The 27,408-nt window shown below is 40.7% G+C and overlaps 2 protein-coding genes across 4 annotated transcripts; both read right to left on the bottom strand.

Moving 5' to 3' along the window:
* Positions 1–91: 91 nt before the first annotated feature.
* Positions 92–3,937, bottom strand: fam110a (family with sequence similarity 110 member A). Its single transcript, XM_085259922.1, has 2 exons — positions 3,585–3,937; positions 92–2,530 (listed from the first exon to the last, which is right to left on the bottom strand). Exon 2 carries the CDS (start codon positions 2,342–2,344, stop codon positions 1,064–1,066), a length of 1,281 nt encoding a protein of 426 aa, XP_085116048.1. The 5' UTR covers positions 2,345–2,530; positions 3,585–3,937; the 3' UTR covers positions 92–1,063.
* Positions 3,938–4,054: 117 nt separating this feature from the next.
* On the bottom strand, positions 4,055–27,408 carry prickle3 (prickle homolog 3). 3 transcript variants are annotated; one of them, XM_085259913.1, is made up of 11 exons: positions 27,191–27,408; positions 19,008–19,087; positions 11,744–11,927; positions 11,454–11,567; positions 10,753–10,890; positions 10,292–10,495; positions 8,118–8,304; positions 7,033–7,374; positions 6,636–6,941; positions 6,141–6,533; positions 4,055–6,049 (listed from the first exon to the last, which is right to left on the bottom strand). In XM_085259913.1, the coding sequence occupies exons 1-11, from the start codon at positions 27,230–27,232 to the stop codon at positions 5,589–5,591; spliced, it is 2,451 nt and encodes an 816-aa protein (XP_085116039.1). In that variant the 5' UTR covers positions 27,233–27,408; the 3' UTR covers positions 4,055–5,588. The 3 variants fall into 3 exon arrangements, with proteins under 3 accessions (XP_085116039.1, XP_085116037.1, XP_085116040.1); XM_085259911.1 differs by having other exon boundaries at positions 19,008–19,090; XM_085259914.1 differs by lacking the exons at positions 19,008–19,087; positions 27,191–27,408 and adding an exon at positions 15,119–15,222.

Genomic DNA, 27,408 nt, shown 5'->3' on the forward strand with positions numbered 1-27,408 from the left:
TGTAAATATGGGTATCAACGTAAAACCCATATTTACAATCTTAGTCAGGTCAGGTGGTTTATATCACTGGAAAAGAAATTTACCACAATAAGGCAAAATTTCAAACTAATTCTCATCATTTTTTATTTATTTTTTCATTAGTTTGAGTTAGTAAGCCAACATTTTGAGATATTAATCAGAAATTTTGAGATTATAACTGAATTTTTTTTTGATTTATTCATGGCAGAAAAAAAGAGGTTTCAGTGGTGGAAACAAGCTTCAAGCCAAAACTTGCCGCAGAACAGACACAAATGTGAAATAATCTCAGGACAGAAATCAATACCACTCATGTATTGGTGCAGAGTAATGACATTTTTGTAGAAGATAGTTTTTAATGCCTTTTGTTTATTCACACAACTGCGAATTCTACATATCAAAATACCTTTGGGTAGGAATTGCTTTGAAATCAGAGATGGAAGATTCAAACCTTTTAAACTGAAGGGCTTTTGCATCAGAGGAGTTTTCAGAGGTGGTGGACAACCATGCCAAAGGTCTGCTAAATGGTTGTCTGCCAAGGGAGGGCAATACTAGTGTTAGAAGCCAACTGTGCACCAATTGTTTGAAATCTCACTTTTTTCCATTAAATTATTGTTCATACATCACCTGCAGATGTGTATCTGCATTGCATTCTCTACATAACAGGGAGAACTAAACAACTTTCATGCAGCATTTTCTCTTTAATGGCAGCCATTTACAGCACAAAGTGATTTTTTTTAAATGAAAATGTCACATCTTTGCCAGACAGCCTGGCTGTGACACACAAAAGTAATACAGCATTGAAAAGTCAAAATAGCACAAGAAAAACCTTCAGAACAAAGATTGTGGCTCACATTTTCTAAGTATGGTGAAAAAGAAGAGATATAACAAACTCACTATACTTTCCCATTAATAAACACTCTTCAGTGTAATAACAGGTTAGTAATGGAGCTCCATCAGTCAATGTCTTATCCAAGTTAGTTCTTAAAAAATATTAAAGTTGGCATTTTTATTTTTAATACAAAGCTTATAAATGACTTGAACCAGCCTATAAATTGGTGCTCTTTGTCGAGTTGTCCTTTGCCTGCTTGATTCCATAGAGCCACTTGATCACTCGTGCATTTCTCTCAATGACAGAAACACCGTAGGGAACACGATTTGCAGCTTTGCCAGCCTCCTCCTCATCCTCCTCATCCTCGTCTTCTCTGCCAGAGGCCGCGCACTCGGACCCTGGAGCGCTCGCGCTGCGAAAACGAGCCATGGAAACAATGTCAGAGCTAGAACCAGTCAGCTCCTGCACATCTGCGGGGTCCAAGCCGCACAGGTTGAAGAAGCGCTCCAGCTCTGTCCCAGCTCGGGAGTACCTGTCGCTCATGTCCGACTTAGACCGGGTTAGAGAAGGGCGTTTCCTGGAGCTGGTGGAAGACAAACGGGTAATTGCTGGGGAAGGAGGAGGTATAACAGGGTAGCTTGGTGTAGGTGTGGCAGGAACTGGGGTCTCGGCTGGAGAAGTAGAAGAGGTATCAGGTTTTGACTGAGCAATAACAGGTTTCAGAGGAGAATGACCTGGTGTTGTTCTAGGGAGAAAGAGATGCAGGTTTGAAGCAGTTGGGCCGGGTCGAAACTGAGACTGTAGAGATATTGGCTGAAGGGGCTGTCGAATTAACTGAGGTCGTCTGCCTGCTGTCCTCACAGGGCTGGCCTGAGGCATGACATCCACTCTCCGTACCGTCGCTGCAGCTGGAGGCCCAGGAGAGCTCGTGCTCTCTACGTTGGCAGGGTCAGATGCTTTTAATCTTACTTTAGCTGCAACTAACCTATCAGGACGTGGAGGCGGACACGGCTTCTCCTTTTTCTGCTGTGCCCCTGCAGGAGTAGGACGGTGAAAATTGTGTACAGCTGCAGCACAGTAAGGAGGTTTACTGTCGTTTGGCTTTGCAGTTGCACCGGACCGTGGCGCTTCATTCACTCCACTGATGAGGTTACTCAGGTGCTCCATGTCCAGCTGTAATCCTTCCTGCTTTGTCTTTGCTGGGTCTGCGGTCTTTCTGGTGGGCCACAGGGCAGAGCTGGGGCTGAGTAGAGGCTTACGCACTTCAGGAGGCCTGACTGGCTGCTGCTTGGTAAGAGCTACCTGACTCTTGACATATTTAGCCTTGTCTGCCTCCAGCCTTTCCACAGCACTCTGCTTTGGTCTGCTCGCAGCTTTTTGGTACTTCTGGTAGAAATCTAGCCCCACTGGCCCCTTGGGTCGCAACCGTGGGGGTGTAGGAGCAACAGCAGTCTTTGTTGGTTGCCTCACGGAGTGTTGAAGCGTTTCCACAGGCATTTTGTGGCCAGGCAGTCGTACCTTGTCCACTTCCCGAGCCACCTTGGAATTCAATCTGTTTAGTCCTCACTGTTATCCTCTGTTTATGTGGCCGTATGGTTCTCTCATGATCACCTTAATGGCATATTTGAAGTGACTCAACCTCGGTAAGTCAGCTGATCTCTAGCTCCTTGACATTTGGACTTCCTGCGAAAAAACAGTGTCAGTCAAATTAGAAGAAAAGCAGCTTAACAAAATAAAAGACCAGTGAATAGAAAACATTTACCTTCAAACACAAGCAGAAACTTGTGTGGAGCTACAAAACTTCACAAAGACTCTACAACCACAAACCCTCCCACTTATTTCAAACTGCAGCCAATCGCTCTCCTGAAGCCCCATGCTTCTAACAAGTTCATTGGCTGCCATCTCAGAGAGATCCGAACAATTACTCGCAGTCATCCATCTCTCCGCAGACAAACACACAATAAAACCTCATTTTCAGTCAGTAGAAAGGCTGTGAAAAGAGTGATACAAGTGTGTGTGTGTGTGAGGGGTGATGGGGAGGTGGATCAGGACAGCTGTCAACAAGCTATTGTCTGAAGGGAATACAGAGCAGATCACACACACCAACAGCTGCTAGGGGAACAATGACTCTTCATCTTTAAATATAGCAGCCTGTTGCCAACTACAAGCTTCTGTGGAGTAATTAATGTTGGGAAAAAAAAGGAGCCTACTATTTTAAGTCCATAAATAGTGACGGTCAGACTTCTTCTGTGCATACTTAAGATCCTGTAGGTGCATATGGACTATGCTGCTTGAACAGTCTGCATCCAACAGTCAAATTCTCTACATATTTGCCATTCCAGCCTAAGCCGGGCTAAACTCCTGCTGACATAGTTATGAAAGTTTTAGTAGAGCTCCAGGCTTAACTGTTTTTACGTCTCCAGTTCCCCCCAAAATGATCCTCAAATTATCTACAGTATCTCATTAAAACAACCGGCCGGCTTACAAACACAATGGGAATTGCAGGAGTTTAGTCAGACAAGCAGAATTAGATCCTCTAATTTGATGTTTCCGAGTCAAGTGCTGGCACGTTCGTCTGACAAAGGGAGTGAAGCAGGAAGCCAAGCACAGACACCCGGGAAGGGCAGGTAAACAAAATGGCTTACACACTAGTCTTGCCCTGCCAAACTCACACCCAGCCTTTCTGAAGGTACAAGTTAGTAAAGAAAGCTTTTCTTTCTATCAAGAGGAAACTCACCTTCACAGGTTGCCTTGAGTTCCTCAGTCTCACCTGGGTTTCTCCTTCGTGTGTTCGTGTATTTCAAATCACACAGGACAAACCTGTTTGACAACTCATGTGTGCTGCTCCTGAGCCCACCCCCTTCTTTTGATTTGTCCAATCAGTCTCTTACAAGGAAAAACACAGGCTTGCTTTTTTTGGTCATGTGACCTTATCACTGTCATCTGCTCTCAACAAAGTGATAAGCACCGTTTCCCAGAATCCAAGAGTGGAGCAAGGAAACTGCAAGCAAAGCACCAATACGTACTGAAACTGTTACAAAGGTTAAGTCGAAAGTTGCTTAAAAAAATAAATAAAAAAAAGTAAGTATTTCTCACTAGTAGTTGAAAAACACAAAACATGTACTTTTCCAATCCCTCCATGATTCCTCTACATTATATCCAGACAGTTCCTGCTGTTCAAAGGTCAGTGCTGAGACTGTACACACATTTAGGCAAGCAAGTTAAACAAATTTACTCATATATGCAGCATACAGTCAGAGAAACACAAGGGTGTTACAGACTCTTGCTTTTGCCCCAAATAAAACCAGCAACAACAGTGACCTACACCAAGCATAGAAAAATAAATGACACTCCAATGACGAGTGAGTACAGACTTTAAGAACGTTTACAGATTTTGCAGCGTTTCATTTGAACTATACAAAAAAAAAAGATAAGCGACCTCCAAAAACTCACACAAATTACACTTTTGATTTTCAAAGTCTGAAACAACCACAGTTTGCTGAAGTCATTAAACGTCACCTCCAAACTACTGGGCTATTCAGTGTAAGTATAACTGTAGTATTTTACAGCCACATACAGATTGCACATAAGAGCACAGGAAAGTGGTTACAGTAAGTCAGACATAAAAATATATTCTTTTTACAAAATGTGCTGGAGCCAGTTTAACAGATATTTTTGCCTGGTCTGCAGTCTTTGTCCCATCTTAACTTTGCTCTTAAGTCAGTTGGATATAACTTAGATGCAGCCTCCAGGAGTGAGAGGGCTCAGGAGACAGACACCCTCTCTACATTTGTAATTAAGGCTGAACTGGTTAATCCAGAACCATACATCAGGACTTCCCTCAGGGACTTTACATGAGCATTACCATTTCTTCTCCACTCCCCTCATGTTTATAAGCCATTGTCGCATGTCATTAACTTTTAACCGCGCTCTGTTTGTGTTTTCTATTGTTTTTTTGGTCTTCACCTCTCTACAACCCTCTTTTTCCTCTTCTCTTTCATCTCACACCTCAAACTGGTTGCACCACACAACTGCTCCACCCTGATCCTGGTTATGATTTCTTCCTCCTCGCTGTTGTCAAGTGCCTGCTCATATGGGAACCTTACTCTAATATTGTGGGTTCTTCAAAACAGAAAACACAGCGAGTTGATGGTTACATCCTGAGCTTGACTTGTGTGTTGTATTTAAAGTAATCATCCTTTGTATCTTCCATTTTTTCCGGAAGAGAAAACGCTTTCTGCAGTTAGCTGTGCAGTTTGAGATGGCCCCTCAGCTTTATACATCAGCCCGACTTTAATTTACACTGTATCATTTAGGCACATTTAAACAACAGTGAGAGCTTGTCTGTAAAACTGGCCCCAGGTTACATGTGTTACTGTGTGTTATGGTAGTGTTTAAAAGTTCAGTTCAAACAAGTATGAGCAAACTTACAAAGGTGTGTAACAAATAATGACTCCACATTGCTCCATTCATCACTGCCTGCATGACTCATTCACCTCAAAATGAGGCGTCAACGGGAGGCAGTGACTTCTCTCAGGTTTATTTTGCTTCCCTTTGCTAAGTCAGGAACTTTGGCTGTGGTTCACCCTTGGATAAGTCTAAACATGTCATCTCGATCTGACATTACATCGCTGTCACAAAGCCGATAAACATCAGAATGATGATGGTCATTCGTTTTTCCTTTGCACCATAATCTAAAAAAATAACATGCTGTGTTTTTAACGTGGTTAGCTGTTTGTGGTTAGGAAATAGCACAGTTTTTATCTTTGTCCTTTGCACCCAGGCTGTGAGCTCTTCTCCGCCTTATGCTGCCCCTCAGGCCAAAGTCCCTCTGCCCCTCCTTCCCCTCCTCTCCGCCTACGTCTTTGCCCTCCTCGGGCGGCTGCTTTCGAAGTTGCGGGGGTAGAGGAATGGGCTGTCCCAGGAAGTAGCCCTCTTCCTCTGAGTCTGAGGATGAAGAGCAGGTAGAACAGCAGTCTTCGTGTTTGTATTGTCCCGGATGGAGAGTCAGAGAAGAGCCATCGGAGCCGCCTCGGCTGTCTCTGTCTTTCTCGCCTCTCCAGTCTAGGGAGTCCAACCTGGGCCTGTCGGATTGCGAGCGTCGAGATCGCCTCTCTGACCCCTGGTGTAGAGCAGGGTCTGAAGGGATGCGGGAACGACCCCAACCTCGCCTTAAATGGCGTTGCTGGTACGAGGATCCATCTGGAATAAAAAGAATGAGTAACTATGAGAAACACACACAAAAGAAAACTTCATTTGAATGAGTTAATATTCAAAGTGCCTGAAGACATACCCAGCAGATCCATGTGTGGGGGGACGCCTTTCTTCAGATGTAACCTGCTTCCGAAACCTCCCTCCCCCTCATCTTCATCCTCCTGGTTTTCCTCACCCTCTTGCAGCTCCTCCTTATTCTCATCTTCATCCTCATCCTCGTCCATAGAGTAGCTGCTGCTGATTGGCTCTCTGAAGCTGACTCTGGCTGTGTTGCTGCGAGTCAGCGGGGGTGGAGAGTCACAGGGTCTGTCCTCTGGTTGCTGGAGTTTTGGTGAAGGTGAATCCCGGGGCAACAAGTCACGAGACTTCACGGGCAGGGGAGGTGGGAGGACCGAGGGGTTGTCCAGAGGAAGAGGAGGCGAGTCAGGTGAAATGAGTTTGTTCACATGAGAGTTCTTTTGAGGAGGATTTGCTGAAGAGAGAAAAATAGAAGACATATTGTAGTTAAGAGACAATGAAAAAAGGGTTATAAGAAGCATATAATAGTCATGCCAGTATCAGTGGTTTCTGATACCTTGCATAGCTTTATTTGTCTTTTCCACCCAAGTTCTACAGTCAATTTCAGTAGAGGTTCCTCTTGAATTAAGACCACTTAGTCCAGTACTTCCATTTAGCTCTCCTTCGGGCTGGGGACTACTGCCTGGAAGTTTGATAGCACAGTTCCCTGGAAGTAAACTGTAATGTGGAATGTCACTGGGCCAAGAAGGACCTAAGCCATTCCCTAAATGAATGTGTGGAAGAGGTGAGTACGAGCCTCTTTGACGAGGATGATGACTGGGTGAAGGAACTCCATTCTGAACTGGAGCCGTGCAGTGGACACCTGAGAGAAGCAGAGAAAATAAATGTGTTACAATAAGCACAAAAACATAATCCATGTGAACTCACTGCACAACAGCTCCACCGTTATTCACCTCTGGTTTCCACTGCAGTATGAATGCAGTCTTTTGCAGGAGCTATAATGGGGTTGATGCCCTCTAGTGGCTGCAGTGGAGAACCACACTGTAGCTTGTGGTGTTTCTCTGCTGTCCCATACTGTCTGTTATGGTGAGGCGATCTAGTCTGCAGAGCAGAGTCGCAGGAATCCGAGTTATTGGGGTCTTCTCCCAGAGAGCAGGACCTGGAACAGAAAATAAGGCCCCTGCGAGGGAGGAAGGGACGCCCCAGGAGAGGTAGCTGACAGCGGGCGCAGCAGAAACACGAGTCCACAGCGTGCCAGTGCTGACCGTCGTATGTCATTTGACCCTGGTCGATACCTGAGGAAATATTTGTGTGTCAGCTGTGGAATTTTAAAATCAATCTTTATTACCTCAGAACACATTTAAAAGCAATGCATAACACTTTATACTATTGGTCAGTAGTTACTTGTTAGAACTCTGACATTAGTGATGCGAGTGATGTGCCCTTAGAGAACAAATATGGTGTATTACAGGCTTCTTTGTAAGAATATACCATCATCAGAATATCTGCTTACGGGATACATGTAAAAGTTTGCTTAAAGTATCACGACGTGTCTTTGCTTCATCACAGCTAACACCTTTCTCACTCAGCACTACATCCTACATGAAAAAGACAAAGGGTCTCTTTAGCATACAGGAGATCACATTACAATGATGCAGAGCTGTTATTAAAATGATTCACAATTTAAAAAAGGCAGACATCATCTTCATGCTCTCAGGCAAGTATTGCAAACTAATCCAGATCCAGATTTTTTAAATTAATTCATGCATGCTGATTTTTTAATTTTCAGGCATGGTGGAGGTGTGCAGTCTCTAGCTGCTCTTCTTGATATATTAGTAAATTATTATAAGTCCTTTTGTAGGCTCTGATGATGAATAACAACATGCTAAAACTATGCAATATTATAAAAAAGTGACGTCAAAAAGATGGAATGATTAAAGACAAATAAACACTTACATTGCTGGTATATACAAATTAGGCTGGTAATGTGAAAACATGGCTTCACTATAAACTTAATTCATTAAACTTAGTTCAGTACCTATGTGTTCTCCACAGGTATCACAGTACTCTGCGTACAGCGACTCGTAGCAGGAGCAGCAGTACGGTCGACTCTCTCTCATGATGTAACGCTGGCCGCCCAGAGCAGCCTCACATTCAAAACAGCAGAAGTGCTTCATGTGCCAATATCTTCCTTCAGCCTCCGTACACTCATCTGCTAGAATAATCTAGGTTTAAAAGAAAGTGAGAGACAGAGAGGTAATTTCACAGGTACAGAAGTAAGTAAACTTTAGAAGACTGAAGAACTAGGTTAACAAAACAGAGTACAAAATATCCAATCAGTGCCGTTCTGTTTGTAGGCTTAGCCACTCCCTGGGTCTAACCGCCAGTTGTAGGTCAGTTGCGGTAGATCCATTTGTCAACTATCTCAACTAATCCCTTAACTCACAGCGATGAGCTATTCAAAACCAGAAGACACCAACAGAAAATTCTACAAATAGCATGCACTGGTTCTGGGAAACGCTAAAATACAACAATAGCCAATCTGGGAATGGCTACATGAGAAAGGAAAGATATTTGAACTGGATATTCTGAAGTCATGCACACTTATGTCCCTTATTATTTAATGACAAATGAAGCAGACATAATATCTGAAGCTGATTCAAAGTCTTGAATTTGTACTTTAGCTTTTCACTATAAATTTACTTATGAGGCCCAAAGAGATGTCAATGCAAGTGAGGAAGGCCATCATAACGAGTGGCCAAATCAACAACCTGCTCCACCACAGAAGACAACTAAACTGCATAATGACTTATGAGAATTATTTCCATGGTTAAGAAAAACACCTGCATAACATCCAGCCAAGCAAATCAAGGACATGGGTACATCAAAGTCTACAATTAAGAGAAACCTTTATGAATGGAAATACAGAGTTTCCAAAACAATGGTAACCATCAAGAACAAGAAGGCCAGATTAGATGTTGCAAGAAAGCATTTAAAAAAAAAAAAGATTCTGGGGAAAAAAAAAATGGACACATGAAATCAAGTCACCTGATGCCAGCCCAACAGACCATGATTTTCAGTTATTAAATACAAAACTAAATTCAGAGACCCACAAATAAGCAGCAACTGAAGGCAGCAGCAGTAAAGGCCTGCCAGTGAATCTAAAAGCAGGAAACAGAATTTGGTATGTCCATTGATTCCCCTAAGGCAGTCATTTTTTACACTTTATCCAAGTATAGAAACAAATATTCATATTTAAAATTAAAATTAATGTTGAGCCTCTGAAAGTGGGGAGTATGTAAAAAATGTGTGTGATTCCAAAAAAAGTTAACATAAATTTCTTTGTTAAACCCCTTTAATTAAAGCTGAACGTCTGCACTTAAATCACATACTAACTGTTTTATTTACAATCCACTGTGGTGGTGTACAGATGAGAAAAAAATACAAAAATTGTGTTCTGTCCAAAAAAATTAAGAACATAACTATATGTTTTTCTCTCCTACTGTAGTTTACTTCCACAAACCTGCAAAAAAACATCAACAAACTATTTTGTGTAACTTCCCAGTTGTACTAATAGCCTCCCAAGTGCATTTAGCAACTTGGCATTTTTTATTTGTGTTAGAGAACAATGCCACCTGTGACTAATTGACTAATGCCCTCACTATGAAAATTCAGTCACTGCTAACTCTAACTAACTCACTAATGTTTCATCCATTCACGTCATGTTTTATGACATTATGCTGACTTGCTGGCTCATTCTCATTCAGCTGCCTGGGGATGGACTCAAACTCCACCATCTTGGGCTGCAGCTGTTACTGTAGCTCTTGTTCTCCTCTATAGATTCGCTGTTAGCTAGCAGGCCACTCTAACCAGAAGTAGCAGCAGGTGGTGCACCGACACTGAGCTCACGCAGGCTTTGGACACGAACAAAGACTATCATCACCAACTTCTCTCCAGGATGATAGAGCTGGCGTGTGGCCGTGGAGAGGCAGTTATTGTTTGTTAAAGTAAGTCTACTCTTCCTTGTACACCTCATATATATAATTCTTTAATAACACAAGTGTGCACACTCCCCCTTTTGCATGCACTCATGTATACAAATAAAATACATTACTGTGGGAAACATTTAAAAACATTTAATACTGTTGTTGCTGAGATTTTATATTAAAACAAAAAAAAAAAAAAGCAAGAGGATTTTGGGGAGACAATCACCTCATCGCAGGCCTGGCAGCGGGGCTTAAGCCTTTCAGCGTGGTGCCGACCGCAGTATATCTGTCCATCCTGGTAGAAGTAGATCAGATCGACCAGCAGTTCGCTGCAGGAGGCACACTGGAAACACTGAGGATGCCAACAGCTGCCGTGTCCTGCCCGACTCGCAAACACGGCTATATCACCCCCGCAGATCTGTCTGCCACACTGGAAAAATAGATGGGTGTGGGGTGGTGCAGAGGGAAGCAAGTTAGGTGGTATATCCTTTGACAAAATGGTAAATGCTCCAGGTTGCACAGCAATTTACTTCCACAGCCCTGTAATCATGTGGCCCCTGAGCTGTGCCTGTATCTACTTGCACCTACACTGACTTCATCCTTCATGACTTGGACGTGCTCTTTTTATGCTTTCATATGTGAGGTTTATAACTTTATGTCGGCCTCAACAGGAAAAAAAATCTCTACCTGCTGGCAGATTGCTCCAGTCATAGTTACTGGGAAAAGTCTTACAACACCCCGGCCCAGGTTTTCTCTTTTTCTCTGCTGACTGAACAGACACAGCTCCTTTTTCTCCTCCTCGTCCAGAGAATTACAGTACTGGGGCTGAAAAAGACACAGAAACTCACATCAGCATTCAAACAACTAGACCTAAAGTATGTATGTATGAAGACTGTCATTAACAATTTATCTGTCAATTATTTTAATGACAGTAAAGTGTAAAACTCTCATCCCAAACCAAAAGATAGCAAGTAAGAGTCTGCGTTATCCATGTCCCCTGTATTTATTTTCAAGAAATATCTTTCTCTGTTAAAGCTGACATTCATGTGTTGCAGCTGTGAAACCTTTTCATTCTTTTCTTTAATATATTTGTTGTATAATTGAAGCAGAAAGGACCATTATTAAGGATTAACAGACTATTTTATTGTAAAACTGGCTTTAAAAATGACTATAGGAAGAGATTAAAATATAATTTATTTTTTCCAAAAGTTGTGAATTTCCTCTTTACCTACCAATCACCCAAAAAAGAAAAATTAAAAGAAAGAAGCTTAATAAAAAGAAATAAGGCTGGTTGTTGATTTTCTTTGTTGCTTTTTTAAACTAAAAAAGGCACATCACCCCTATATTCAAGTCTAAAGCATCCAAAGTCAGAGTCGCAGAGATGTTACCTCACTGTCGTGGGCTGGAAGCTGGTGCAGCAGCTGTTTGATTCGGTATCTCTCTCCTGGACTGTTCACATAAGGCACCCTGTCCTCTGGTAAGCAGCTAAAATATTGGTAAACCTGAATGACAAGACAATTATCCTCATAAAGAGAATATAAACACCCACTTATCCAAATATAGAGCAATTTAATTTACAACCAGTCTATGCACGAACATGTCCAAGTAAATGAGCATCACGTAGGCCTGCACAGCATTAATTTATGTCTCGACTTCTCTTGTGCACCCTGATTGTTACCTGTTCAGGCTTGAGCCCAGGTGGAACCCATGCATACTCCTCGGAGGCGCAGCCTGAGTCGTCATCAGAGATGGAGTGTCTCTGGAAGTCAGATACTAGCTTTGTCATCATCTTTTCCAGCTGCCCTGGCACCGGGCGCACAGCATGCTCTTCTCGTACACACTTGCAGTGCACACAAATCTTCCTGTGGAGACAGAGGAGTTCCCGAGGCAAAACTGAACTAATGTCAAAAATCTTGGTAAACACAACTCCAAGTGTTCTCCTGGATCTTCGAGTGGCCAGGTGTAAAATACAAAGTTTTTAACCTGATTTCAGATGTATCCGTAAGATTTTTTTCACTGTGACCATTAAAACATATTAAACATTTATTTAAGCCAGACTTTTATTAGGATTAGGCCACATTAATGCAGACACTTCCACTGTGCATAACCATATTATTTATGAACACACACTGCGTTGGAAACATTACGTCACAAACCGGCCCACACACTCTGCGAGACTCCCTGCCGTCACAAATTACTAATACAGCAGTTGTCACAATCTGATTAGGGGCTACGCAATCTACAGATCACTATCTCAGACCAGTTCATGCCCTCATTACACCAAGATCTTACAGGATCTGCATCAGCGCCAGCACATCCAGAGTATTTTTCTACCAAACAAGCAGGAAATCAGGTCATTGGCATAAGCTTAGCTGTCAATCCGGGGCAGTTAGGACTGGGAGGTGAAGACGGGAGCAATAATCTCCCTCAGCCTCGTATTACAACCTATCTTGTCCTCAGACTGTTACAATCAATCTGGTGGTGGGTGTGCCTGTGTGTGGGACCAGTAGAGTCAGAATAAAGTGCCCTGGGCTAACAGTGAGGCGTGGGTGTCACGTTTTTTGTTGTTGTTTTCTGGAGATTGAACAATATGTCCATAAGCAGCATGTATTGCATGTGTACATCTCTGTTGCGATTGCATAACAGTCTGCCAGCTGGCACTTGTGGCTCAAGTTCACAAGGCACAAAGCTGCTTTATATCAGCGCCCAACCCCCACATGACCAAAAAGCCCACACACACCATCACACAACTGCTTGTAAAATGCATGAGCACTCCACCTCTAATCAATTGCCTCATAAAAATCATCCAGGTGACAGCCAGTAATCACTGCATGTCTTTACCCAACACAAGGTAATTCTTGAATAGTTGACAAAACAGAGATGAGAAGTACTTCTATGGGATTCCAGTTCCTTTTCTCAGGCCCAGAACTGCACATTCAGTATATGCAGCTGTCTTGCATTGGCATGTTCTATGCACATGGCTGCCAAGCAGTTAGCACCAATATAAATAATTATAAACACAGCAAGAGAGCTTAAGCTAAGCTACAGTGGCACAAATCTGTTTCCCAGCTGTATTTATGTGGATTCCTATGCAAATAAAAGGTTAGGGGAATGAAGATGCTCAGCAGGTGACCTGGCACTATGGGACACAGATGGTAGATTCTCCACCCTCTCACCCCACCAGTACCACCAGCAGTCTGCGCACCACGAAAGCATTAGCAAGTGCTTTAATTACAAGCAGGTGCCAACTCTCACATGCAACCTACAGTTACCAAGACAAGAGCCAATTTGGAAGTATGTGGGGTATAAAGGTATTACAGGAAAATCTCAAATTATGCCTCTCTGTGCAAATGCCTCTGCAGGTATTTTACCAAATTAGGGTCCCTGTTTGAACAGATGCACATGCCAAATTATTGACATATGCTACACTTTGATAAAACACGTTCCGTCTGATATTAGCCCTGTTTTGTCTTTTATTTACACACATTGTCACAGATCATTGAAATATCCATTTGTTTACATTTATAAACTAATTTAAAGGGTGATTTTTTTTTAGCAAGATTTCTGTTCTGGTGGATGAAACTGTATGACTGAAATCAAGAACAGGCTACAGAAATGTGATAGTAGTGTCTAGTAGTGCCTTTCTTCTTTTATACAAAGATGGGGTACACGCACATGTTCCAAATGCCCTGTAAATATACAACCATAAATCTAAAGGCAGTAACCCCAGTATATGGTTATCTGCAGTTATCGTACAGAAACTCAGGAAGCTTTTCTAAAACATTCCCATTTTATGGCTCTTTTGCAAGTAGCTGTTTGATCATGACTTTAGAAACACACAAACAGAGGGCTATTTCAGCAGTGCCATTTACCAAGCTGTGCGGTGCTGAGCCTAGTCCTGTTCTATTACTTCATTCACAAGCCTCTGATGTAACACATCTGCGCTCTGTCCCCTCTGGATATGTGCAGCGCCACGTTGAGCACTGATGAGTCAAAAACTCTACCAAGAACGACCAAAAGAGACAACATCCAGTCAAAAAATACTTGCATGACATTTTTAGAGCAGGTTCTGCTGAGAGTTGCAATGGTCCCTGTCGGCTGCTATTTTGCAAATGGCAAAAAGCACTGAGGGTTTTTGATTGGGTTACATATCGTGAGTGGTGCCTTACTTAACAGAAGTCTGTCGCTTAAATAAATTTTAAGATTGATTCAATGATACCACTTAAACTGGTTAAAAATCCTGGTGATAAAAAAAAAAAAAAATGTAGTGCTGTGCCCAAACTTTTTAAATGCAAGAAAAATGCAGCATTAATCCAAGTGCAACTACTGCATGCAAACAAGAAACACACCACTCAACAGTTTGTAACAAAAGAAGCCAATGTGCAGTTTTTTAGTGGGTTTTTCTTACATGTGTAAGAAAAAGTTAGTTTGTTTTTATTAAGACATGGCAGATGACGCTTTCACACTCTGCCTCTAAGCTTGCTTTAGCCAACCAAATCACAATCACCGATACGTCCGGTAAAACTGATTCTGTTATTGTTAATGGTGTATCCTTTGTTTGTATTACTGGCTATAGCAACTGAATAATACTAAATGAACTTAATAGTCTGACTGAAAACATACAGATAAGAAGTGTGTGTTTTTCCACCGACAGAATGATTAAATGGAAAGATAAAAAAAACGAAACTAATGATTTACAATTTCTTCCCTTTGGTTACTGGGCTAGCCAGTAAAACTTTACCCTGCACTATCACTGATTTCTAAGTCTTTAAATAAAGCCGCCCTTCTATTATGTTACCATGTCCTCAAAAGGTAATGCGCGATATATAATAAGCCAGTTGTGTACAAGGAGGGATTGAGTAACAGCAGTATCAGTACATGACCTCATATTGCACACTATACAGATAATTTTACAAAGTGTACAAAACAACATAAAGTCAGACTAAGGAACAATAATCATCTAAAAGCATTTTCCTTCACATCTCCCAACTTAATTATTATTTGAGTTTCTTTTCTGTCTAATCCTAACAGTAAAATCTGGTTTCTCCATTACCTGTTGTAACCATGACAAATTAGTCCGGCTTGGCCTGTTGATGGAGTCCCATGCAGACTTGTTCTGTTCTTGCATCCAGTAGATTCCTACTGCCTTGCCGTCTGTCTGTCAGTGAGAGCAGGATATTCTTTGGCAGGTCCTTTCCATCTGATAATTTCTCTGTCTGAGCAGCTCTTTTCAATGTCCCCCTATAGCCCCCACTCCCACGCTCCTCCGCCCCGATAGTAGGTGCAAACAAAAGGCTCTGAACGGAACCATACACTACACAAAATGCAAACACAGATCTCAAAGTACACACAAGCCCTGTGACTTTTAAATCTGCCCACAAAGATAAGCTAAAGTGTACATGCCATGAACGTTTCAATTAAGCCTCTCAATTTACTCACGCTGCCTTTGAAGATATGAAACATCAAGTGACAATCACGATGCATAAAGTCACTGCGTCTTTCCTCCCCTGACCAGACTGCTGTAACTGATTCATAACAGATGGACTATCTGTAGCTTGTATGCAGTTATTAATCATAAGCGGAGCAGATTTTGATCCTGTGAGCAATGCTGTGCTGTAGAGTGGAGTATTTATAATGTTATGTGATCAAGATGGCCATGCATGAGTACAAAGTGTCTCTAGTGATATATCAAACCGACAGCATGGCTCATGGTCTCTGTGAAGTCACGACACATCTCCGAAGTCATAGCGGCTCATCCGACTTTGGTGAAGATGAATGATGAATGATGAATGAATACCAGGAAAAACATGATTGCTCAAAAAGACGCAGCGTGATTACAATCTTTTAATAGAATGATCTGTTTTCTCTTTTTTTTCAGGATCAGCATCCGAGTCATCAGAGGTGCTTCAACAAACAGTAGATTATCCCTTTAGTCTACTGACAACAAATCAATCTGCAGCTATTTTTGACCTCACTGTTGCTTCTTAAATCTAAACACTTGGTGCTCATAATATAGTCCAGAGATTATGTTTTCATTTTGATGGTTACACAGACAAAGAAATGAAAACAAAAATTTACTTTACTACTGCTTTACCTGTTTCTTTTGCACTTTAATGGCAATATGATTGATCAGGAAGATAATCAGAAGACTAATCAATACTGACAAATTTGCCCCACTACAACTAACTTCAAGCAGCCTATCTAGCAAATTATAGTTAACTAAAATAAATAGAAAAAAAACATGTGTGGAAAAACACATTTTATTAAACTGAAAAACAATACCCCATCAGCCTTTTACGGCTGAGAGGTACGATTTGTCAACGTGTTTGTATTTTTGTATTATATTATTTTTTAGTAGTTAACAACAATCCAAAAAGTAACAACCATATCATAATAACAAACGTAAAGTAAAACTGAACATTTTTGAAGATAAAAACAATGAAATGAAATGAGGAAACCTACTGGAAACTAACTTAAAACAGTTGTAAACAAAAAGATAAAAACTGGTGAAAAAATAAATAATTCTAATCCAGACTGTGAGTGAACCTATAACTCAGCATATATTATTAAAACTGGTGAGGGGTCTAGTATAGCAGCCATATGATAACTCTTTAAAATGCTGCTGCTGGTGTGATAATCTATACCTGCAGCAGGGAACTGTGAACTCTCCACAGATCTGGTTCTAAGAAGCAGATGGGCCTCCTCCCATAACTCCCTGCCACTAATTAGTGACAGAGTAATTGCCGCATGGCCACCCAGACTAATAGCAATGGCGACTTTGAACACTTCTGAAGCGTGTTGGGGACCTGTGGGTCAAAAGTAACTCAATTCACTTGCTGCTGGGCAGCGGAAGCACCATCTGCCCCCACCTCAGTTTAAGCTGTGCCTGATAAAGCTCAGGATGAAGATGGATCACTTCCCTCTCACCGAGCATCAGCAGCTGAGCCTGTGGTCACTTGGAAGATCTTCTCCATCAGCAAAGGTGTGAGTTTAAATTGGTTATTTAGACAGATGCAATTAGTGCCAGACTCCGAGGTCTTAAAGTCTGACCCCTATAAATCTCAATCATTTAATCACTTTCATGTTTTCAGTCTTCTGGATCGCCTAAGAGACTTACAATGTCTAAACAAGACATTTATCCTTGTCAGCTCACCCAATGTCATTTCGGATCTGCCCATCAGCCAAACGAGTAATGAAAAAACGTAAACAATGAACTACAGCATTTTGTTAATGCTACACAGATTAAATGCACTGTAAACAGATCAACGTGCATGGTAGAGTGCGGCACACGTGTTTCAGATTCCGTGCTAACTTCTAAGCTTTTATCTTGACCCGAATAGAGAGAAAACTGAAAAAGGAAAAAGATAAAATTACAGGCTTTTGGCTTTATGAAGTACACATTCCTGCCTTTTGTTTTATTCTCTCATCACGAGGCCAGTTTGTCTCAACCATGTAGTACACATTAGGGGTTATAAATGCAGCCTTCATTATCAGGAATAAATCTTGTGTGTCAGTGTCAAACCCTGTGATCATCCTCAAGAGTTTCTGGGTCTGTAAGCACCAAACACAGCACAATGTAGTTGAATCACCTAGTTTCCTTCTAAGTGACTCATTCTTTAATCTTTAACCTCTGAAATAATGTGAACAACAAGCAGTAACCCTTAGCTTTGTAGTATTTGTCGAGCTGGAGCAGCCTCTGTTTTTATTCCATACATTAAAGCGTAATGAAACACAGAAGTCCCATCTGAAAAAGGAAAAGTGCACTGAAAAGCAGAAACTGGAGAGACAGAGGGGGGTTTGAAGTGGTTGAGAGGGTTGCTATCACAGCAGTAAGGCCTAATCTTATTAGCAAGATTGACAGGATTAGACTAACCAGAGACCCCACCAGCTGGATATACACTAAAGGACTAAAAGAGAGAGGACAAGGAAAGACGGGCTCAAAAGAAAGCACACAAAAACAGACCTGACAGAGGAGGTTGAATTGTTCATCAGGAGGGACTTTGGTAGTGTTTAACAACTCTGAACAAATAAGTAAAAGAGGTATACAGCAGTTTAAAAAATACGAATAAGACAAATTAAACTCTCTGAACACAATGTGGACATGGTATGAAAACATTTATCCCCAATTTTTGGGTCAGCAAAAAAAGAAAAAAGATAAGAAAAATTTAACTCGCCATTTATCAATTTAAGTATTTTTTGCCCATTAAAAAACATTCAACTTAAGACTCATTCCACGAAATTATATAAAAAACAAATTAAGGTGCAATATAGGGCAGTGCAGGGCTTTGTATCTACCACTGCTGTGATATAATGAGCAGTCATGGTCATGTAGCTTTCCATTGCCCTTGAGGTCCACCCATCTGCAGTTCAGCCATAACGTTACACTTTTTCTGCTCATACATGCTTGGAACGATCTTGTCACTGAAGTGGATGTAATAGCAACGGGATATAATAGCGTGGCTCAAGCACGTTCATCATATGTTTAAGCCGCTTGTTTTGCACAAAGGAATACGGCCTCATGCCAGCAGCTATAAAAACCCCAATAGCTTTTGTAATAGCTTTAGCCCGGTGGGATCGGGCAGCAAAGGGCTGCTAAAATGCCGCAAACTCCTCTGCTCCTCCACTTGGACCACTAGCGCTGACCATGACTATCACTTGACAAACTGACCGCGCACACCACACACATACTTTTTTTCCTTTTTAATGCATACATGTTTTTTGTTTGCAAAACAATTAAATAGCTAAGGGGTCGTGTTTCTATAAATCACGTTTCCAGCTAAAGTGGCATAAAAAAAAAAAAAACAGCCATAAAATCATTGCTTTTATACTTTGTTTTGCTTCTGAAGTCCAGCAGGGCAAAATGACTCTACGGTATGAAACAAACATTTCCTGCAAAGCTCACAGGCACCGCTGTCAGTGTTTAAGAGTCCTACAGTTCATACCTCCAGCCATGGACACGGAAGCCGGGGCACTGGTCTCCGCAGCGCATACAAGGTTGGCCTCTGTCTGGATCCTCTTCCTCCTGCTGAATAAAAACACAAATCACTTTAGCTCACGTAATTTCTGACTGGAACATGATTCAATTGTGCCTTTTGGCAAAAGACACAAAAGAATAAGGATATAGAGTGTTTGCTAGACATGAAGGAAAAGCATCAACGCCGGAGTGAGCTAACGAGTCCACCTAAGCCTCAAGCAGAATGTGCTTAAATTCAATCACTTCAGTCTTTAGTTTAGCATGTTTGTGGGGGGAGCGTGGGCTGTCATTACTCGTCTTAACCAGTTTATTAATACCCCCCATCCTATTATACCAAAACCTTACCGAATACTGCAAGCTTGGAGTGGCAGAGATAGACATAATATCCATGTGTTATGTCAGTGCAGATAAAGCAGCAAACAAAACGGCCAGGTATAAAAATGGTTTGGGCACTATGAATTAGGGGTGAGTTTCAAGACTGCTTTCTATATTAACGAGAAATCCCTAATATGGACAGTTTTGATTTTCAAAGTTTAGGTGAAAATGTTGATTTTGCTATGGCTGTGGCTGTCTATGTATCATGTCAGGTAAATGAGCCATAAACCAGACCTTTCAACCATGTTTGTAGAAGTTATTTCAGACTAATTAGCAGATACTGATGTCTGTGTTGCCCTTGAATAGCCTATGTTCTATTCTAGTTAACATTAGTTGATAGCTTAGCACGCCACCCTTTCACCAAAATATAGTCATTTCTGACTCAAAGAAACCAACATGGCAGCAGCCAAAGTGTTAATACTGAGGTTTTGAAATGTTTGGTCAAAGAAATCACTGGGCCACATCCTACTGGCTACATTTATACCATCTATGACTTACATGTTAATACTTCCAACTTAAAAGCAATAAAAAGCAGGTTTAGAGCCTGGTTAAAGAACTGTCTTGGGCTCTGTGGATTCAGCTTGCTAAATGAGCTTGCTTCCTTTACCCAACAACTGCATTCTACCCACTCGCCTAAATATGGTCACTATTCTCCAGCCCATCTATCTTTTATATACAGTCAGTGATGTGTACTTAACACTGTATTTGTACTAACACTGTACTTAAGGCACATAAACCTAACATCACTGATAGTTTGAGTAGATACTGTGTGCTCCGGTACGCCATGCCTGTACATAATAAAGTATTCTTATAGCTGTTTGTGTTTTTAATCAATGCAGCAGTGGGTGTTTAATTTTCTAGGTTACAAAATACACACACACACAATGGTAAGTGATACCCATAATTTGGCATAACGATCCTCTTACAAAACCTGTTTACTTGAGCTCAGCTCAGCCACACAGTTACATATTAAACTCAACAGTGAGTTCAAGCAAAGCTCTTTGTTTTGCAGAAATATATGGAGGAATACATGACAGGTAGTTAAATCCCAAATATTCCTCCTGCCAAATATGCTGACTGAGCATTGCTGAAGGCAACTCCGCAGCTTAGCACTAAATCAGCCGCTTCATATCTCAGTTCTATTGCTGCAGCTTTACTGCATACACAAAGCTCTTTTTAGAGATGGGAGGAAGGAAGCAGACACAGGATGAGAGCTGCACCCTTTCCCTCTCAGTATAGTTACTCTGTCTCTACCTTTTTTTCTCTAGTCCTTTAATATACACAACCTCTATCTTATTTGAGAAGAACTTACTGTTGACAGAGGGGAAAGCTTACAGTTCTTCCCAGGTTGGTAAACAAAAAGGAAGCTACTTAAGTGTTTTTCCCTCTGCTGAGATTCTTACTTTTTTTGGCCACAACTGGTTTGAAATTCTACATTAAAAAACAACAACAACACCACTGAGTTTAACAAGCGAAGTAATAAAATGCAGATATGTGATACAACACGGTACCTGTGCGTGCCTGTTCACCTGTCTTTATTTTTCAGGCCACACTAACCACATAATCATTGTTGTTCACGTTAAGCCTGTTTTCCCAAGCTGAGATATTTATGAGCCATCTCAGAAACTGCAGCACATTACTTTGACTAGTAATCAGGATACTTCGCTTATCTAACAGACATCTGAGGGCTGAAAGTATATTATTAGTGGAGTAAGAAACCACAGAGGCTTAAACTAAAAAAAAAGTTTCTTCAATTTTAAAAAATTTGATGGTTTGAGGAGTTATGTAGCTGTTTTTAGGGTTGATATATTGAGGTATTTTCACTAATGACAGCACAGAGCTTCGTGGGAACTAGTTAATCCAGAACTACTGTATGAGTTATAATTTGCATGCCTTTTTTAAAGCTTTGCCATTTAAAAAGAACACGATGACACACACTGGGATCAGTTTTACTCCACGCTGCCTTGCTTTGCTAACAGCAGTCCAAGCCAAATTAGGCTTGGACTGCTGTTAGCAAAGCCAGGTATGAAAAGTGACAAGACGGGTTAAATGAAGCGTTCAGATGATTTCTGGGTGACTGAACCTTTCAGTTGTTATTTCCTTTGGAAGGAACGGCTGAGATGTCGCACTGACAAAGTGACAGACCGAGCCCTGGAGGCACACACTAAAAAAAAAGGTCTGTACATCTAACACAGCCCTACATATTGCATTTATTAAGGTTTCAGCGAATGAAAGTGAATAGCTGCAGGATAAAAATGCTTTTGGAAATTGTAGCTGACCTGATATGATTACACTTCAGGATACTACAGGGTGTTACTACTTTTCAATTCAAAGAGTTAAGAAATTAAATGACACTTTATATGTTTATGCTTTCGCTGTAATTTCTCTCCATTCAGACACCCTTTTGATATTTTAAGCAAAGCAGAAATTGATTAACAAAGTTTCTTGTGCCGGTGCACAAAAAAAAACTGCTTAGCTGGCCAATTTTAAGAAGTGACATCAACATCACAGAGGAATAGAAAACAGATTTAAAAATGTTTTCACTTTTCGTAAGAGAAACCAGTGAAACCGATGCTTGACGTTTGTTGCACTTGTCTGAAGGTGTAACACAAGTAATTTGACAAACATTATAGTCTCTCAGCCCCAATAACAACAGACATGGAGAGCCAACACTACAAAATTGGACAGAGATTTTGTACTCTAAGTCTACGTAACTTTCAAGAACAATGCAGATGTGAATGAAACCCATAGTCTGTTTACTGGGCAGCACTGGGTGACTGGTTGCAAAAACATGTGCAGTTGCATGAATGTGTATATAAAAGCGTGCCTCTCCAACTTTGATCTGTGACCTCAGTAAACACTTTTCCGATGACCTTATGTCTTAAATATTCAGTTTTAAGTCTTACTGAGAAATTGTGAAAAAAAAAAACAACGACAACAAAACGATTAACCAGAATATGCTTTAGGAAGGGTCTGACTTATGATTGAAGAGTTGCTATCCTATATTGTCGTGCCCAGTTTAATAACACAAAAAAAAATGGTTAAGTCGCTCAGCTCCATAACCTGCTAATGGATGATACCAAGGTGATTACATCCTCCAATCAGTTTATGGATTGTTTATATAAAGCCACAGAGTGTGAACATTTGTCTCTTTTTGTTTATAAACAAAATATTTGGGGGTTTTATTTTATCAAAAGTTTTGATAACCCGCCCCATCTCTTAGTTATGCTGCTATAGGTTGCTGGGAGACGTTCCATGAACCAATGAACATTTCTTCTTCTCTCTCTCAACTTTTCAAATTTTCATGTCATGAATGTTTGTCTTCTTTCTCCTATAGTTTATTTTTTGTCCTTGTCTCTCTACACACTCTTTCCTTTCTTCTATTTCAACTTACTCCCCAATCAGTTGTGGCAGAACGAGTCTCCAGGAGGGCACAGCAATCTGCCACAACTAATTGCAGATTGCTTGATTCAAACACTCACATGCTTTGTGAGTGTTTGACTCAAGACCCATTACACATGATTTAAACTTTATTGAGACTTGAGATGTTGACACGACTGTTTGTGAACTGCCTTCACAAAGTTCTGTAATACACACATTATACCATTTGGAACTTTCTTTTTTCATTCAAACAAATAAAAACAAAAACTTACGATTTTAACTAATACAAATTAGGTGATCATATCCACTCTGGAAACTAACTGAAACATATCAAAGTGGCCACCCTAGGCAGTGAAATTTATCAACTGATTTACTGGAACTATACAAAACAGATTAGAGGGTCAACATTAAAGCATAACTATTCACTCACTTAAGTGCAGACAGTAATGAAGAGCTAAGCATTGCCTCAATGGTGACGTAATAAAGAAAGAAGGATTAGGAATCCTGAGAAAAGCTTAAAATGACCTAAAAATGAGCCAAAAGAAGAACATGGAATCATATCTGTCAGTTCTATATTGTCTTATCAAGGCTACACAGACCTGAAGGTTTTGTGTGTGTTTTCTTTCAGGCTTCCACCACAGATAAAGTGTCAAGTTTGCATCCTGACAAAGAGGTTTTCCTTTTGTGTTGTGAGTGAAGGATGTGATGGGAGTGGTGATAGGAAGTTTCTTCTAAACCGAGTGTGGGTAAAGTAAATAATACATTCACAAGTCCGGGGGGGTGCGGATCATGTGTTCACACTTTGAGCGGCGTCAAGACTTTTCATATCAGGTCCTTTGTTTTCACTAAGTAGGTATAAAGTTTAATCACGTGGCATGTAACCAGGTAATGGACAAACTGAAAGACTGCTAGCTTTGTTATCTGGCATCAGCATGCAACAGCACTGGCTAACCAGGGGTTACATGCAATAATTTAAAGGAAAGGATAAATAATACATCTGAATGATATCATGTGGCCCATACTGAGGCTGAGTGAGGTAGTGGAAAAAAAATGGCTCCCCACATAAGAGAGAATGACTAAGTGTTGGTTTTGGACCTCAACGCTGAGGTGTTGGATGGATTAAGCATCAACAGGAAAGGTCACAGGTTGGGGGCCTTTGTGGTCTTAGCACGCTAAGTGGACGCTCCTCTCTTCAAACATTCTACATTTTCAGTGTCCAACATAACACCTTCCCACATTGGTCCCCTGGGACCTGCGGATCTGAGTTTTAATTGCATGAATATACTTATAGTTGTAAATGTGAGTGAGTGTGTAAGTCCTGCAGCACCATTGTCACTTTTCTGCTACGTTTACCGTATTTTCCGCACTATAAGGCACACTTAAAATCCTTTAATATTCTTTAAAAAAAAATCGACAATGCGCCTTATAATCCGGTGTGCCTTATATATGAATTCTGGTTGTGCTTGCCGACCTCGAACTGATTTTATGTGGTACACGGGGCTCAAAATTCTGTCAAAAAATGTTCTAGTATGACTTTGGTAAGCTACGAAGCCACACCGCTTGATGGATTGTCTGAGCATTACGGCTACCGTAGTCAGGAGCCTCGTGGAGTAATCTGGGTCCAAAACTCCGTCCCCTTCAGGTCCCAAAGTCAAACGAACACCACAGCATCACTGAGAGGTAAAAACTGGCTAAATTATTTCATCTTCAATAAAATGATCAGTGTTGCTGCTTTACCAGGTGTAACAATTAAGTTTAACATCCAGGCATCCATGAAAACAGAATTTCTTTAATTTAACGGAGTTAGAAGTTAGCAGGAAGTTAGCTCGCTAGTTTCCACCTAGCGAGCTAACCACCTGGCTACCTGTGACAGTAACAAACCCCGCTTTCCTTTCCTCTTACATTTACTTTAATTATAAACTTTTAGCAAATCAAGGCATTGCTTCACAGGTACAACTATAATTGGTGAAAACACAGTCACTGGCCAGAACAGGCCACTGAAATTGCCCGACATACTATTTTACTTGGCCCAAGCTGGGTTATGTTGAACCCTGATTTTGCAGTCACAGTAGAAAAAGCACATGTGTTACTAATACCATGAATTAAGTGACTGCACCAAGACTCAAACCAAGGCAGCTAAAGGGATTTCTAGTTGTGACACTTCCCCTTTTCCCTCTGTTATGTTTCAATATTTTTTAGTAAAATGAAATTCAGCTATAGCCACATCTACATCTTTATTGCTAGAAAAAGTAGGCAAGTTCAGTACACATTATCTTATGACAGCAGCTTCTCAGATCCCAAATAATTGTAGCATAAGAAAGCATACAGTCAAATTTGTCAAGCTGTCATTTGGGAAGGAGTTGAGAGCACAATTAAATTGGTTATATCTTAGCAGATAAAATTGCAGATTCATTATATCAATAATAGGGAAAGTAAGAGATCGCCATCTTGAACGACAGAGTAGGGTTTTTTTCCTTTACATATTACATCTACTTGAGAGCCATATGGGAAATATTTGAATCTAATGAGGCTAATCTATCACTTCAGCACTTGAGTGCTTCAGTAAATATATTATTTGAGACACTGTGGCAAGGAAATCATGAGTTTCAAATCGCTGCTGAGGGCCTTGTTTACTTACTGTGTACACAGTCTCTATTCTCAAATCATGTACACTAATTAAATTTGTAATCCAGCCTAAATCAAAAGGCTTTTGTTCAAATATGTGTTCAAAGCTGCACTGTGGGAGAGCAAAGTCTACAGTCTATGACTTATTTATCACATTTCAATGTCGATTACACCACATTTACGCAGAAGATTTCTTGAAGAATATTTACAAGAAAAACAACAGAACATAAATTAAGATGTCTGTGTAGTGCTGTTAAATTACATGACAATTTATGACTAAAATGTATTTCAATTGCCAAGAAAAGGAAGACGTTTAATTTTCCATCAATTTTCTTAACCGCTTAACCAGCTCAATGTCGTAAAGGCTGCTAACCCAGCTGAAACAGGTTGGGAATGGGGTATGCCTCGATCCATCAGAGGGTTAAATCAACCAATTTAGAATTACCAGTTAACCCAGAGGAAACCCATGCCACTAAAGGGGGAATATGAATAACCATTTAACCACATTTAATTAAACTGCAGATCATTTCTAATCTCACATCCTGGCATGAATTACAAAGCCAGTTCATCCCTACTGAGCCTCACATAGGTCTAAAAATTGTTTAAGTTAGACGATAAGGATTTTTCATGGCTTAACAGGTCTTTGGGCCAGTGACTAACTGCATAACCATGACTGGTCTGCGTGTAGTTAAGAAAAGTCTTTGATACCTTATTTAACAGAAGTATGTCTTCTTCTGTTATTTGCAGTAATTTTGCAAACAAACTGTACTTTAGTAAGAGTAAACTGAACTCCTTTTTGAAAAATGGTTAAAAATAATTATATTGGGCTGGCTGGTTGTCCTTTAGTGGAAGACCAAAATCTCTTTGGTCACCAACACTGTTTCCTGTAGATGCAGGAAAAACCCCAAAGATATATACATAGGTGTTTAACACTGGTGCTGTAAGATGAGTTAAACCTCACTTTTCTAATGCTGGTGTAATGAGAGTGTTGCATTAAATATTCATGATATTCATTAATTCTTAAGGACTGTTATTACATGCACAGGTAGGAACAGGTGTGTGCTTTGTGTTACGATGGAGTATTTATACAAATTAACATGAAATACTATACTTTTTTTTATGTTAATTTCAATGTATAGGTTAGTTATAATAGTAGCTGGATCTACAGTCACTGAACTCACCTGGACGTTGACGAAGTCCAGGTGAGATGCGGAGCCAGATATTCCGTGTCAAAACAGACGTAGGTGTTCTCTCGTCACTAAACTCCTGACTATTTAGGCTGCTTTATAAAGCAGCATTCCAACCACAACATAATTGAATACACAGCATGAAAGCTTGACAAAGGTAATAAACACGTCCAGGTAACAGCTACCCCATCCTAACCTGCACAGGTACAAAGATGACGCACAGTCACCCTTCTGACTACACCTGAGGCACTCGACATGATCCAAGAAACAAAGAATGTGGGACTCTGTGGCAGATAGATGATTCTATTTTTTGTTGTCCTATTTCGAGCGTAGGAAAAAAAATGTTGGAGGGAAACAAAAGCCAGGTGAAGGTGGGACGAAGTTCCGCTTGGGCTGCTTTCTGCGTTGGATTTCAATGTACTAAAAGTTCATTTCACGCCTGCTTTTACAATGAAAATGCTTCGGAAGCTTTAAATCACTCCAAACGCTACCTTGTGCTGAAAGATGATGATATTCAAAATGACCTTGAAAGTTATTAAGGTATAAATGTACGGGAAAAACAAAAAATAAAATAGGCACCTACCGAGCGGTTGGACCGTCGCTTTTTAGATCCGCGCAGGAACATGATGTTGGCTGGACGTTAAAAGCAGTTTTCCGGTGAAGAAGCAGAGCAAAGCAACGGCGAGCGACAAAAACTGTAAGTAACACGCTTGGTGTAAACTACATGCCGTTTCTTGCAGACTACCCCCGGATTCTTCTTTCCGTCTTTGCTAACTAACTAAGGAAGGAATTTTGGCATTC

This window comes from Mchenga conophoros, linkage group LG20, assembly GCF_057382185.1.
Source record: "Mchenga conophoros isolate Kocher_MC1m ecotype Shallow Benthic linkage group LG20, M_conophoros_male_GT1.1, whole genome shotgun sequence".
NCBI classification, from domain to species: domain Eukaryota; kingdom Metazoa; phylum Chordata; class Actinopteri; order Cichliformes; family Cichlidae; genus Mchenga; species Mchenga conophoros.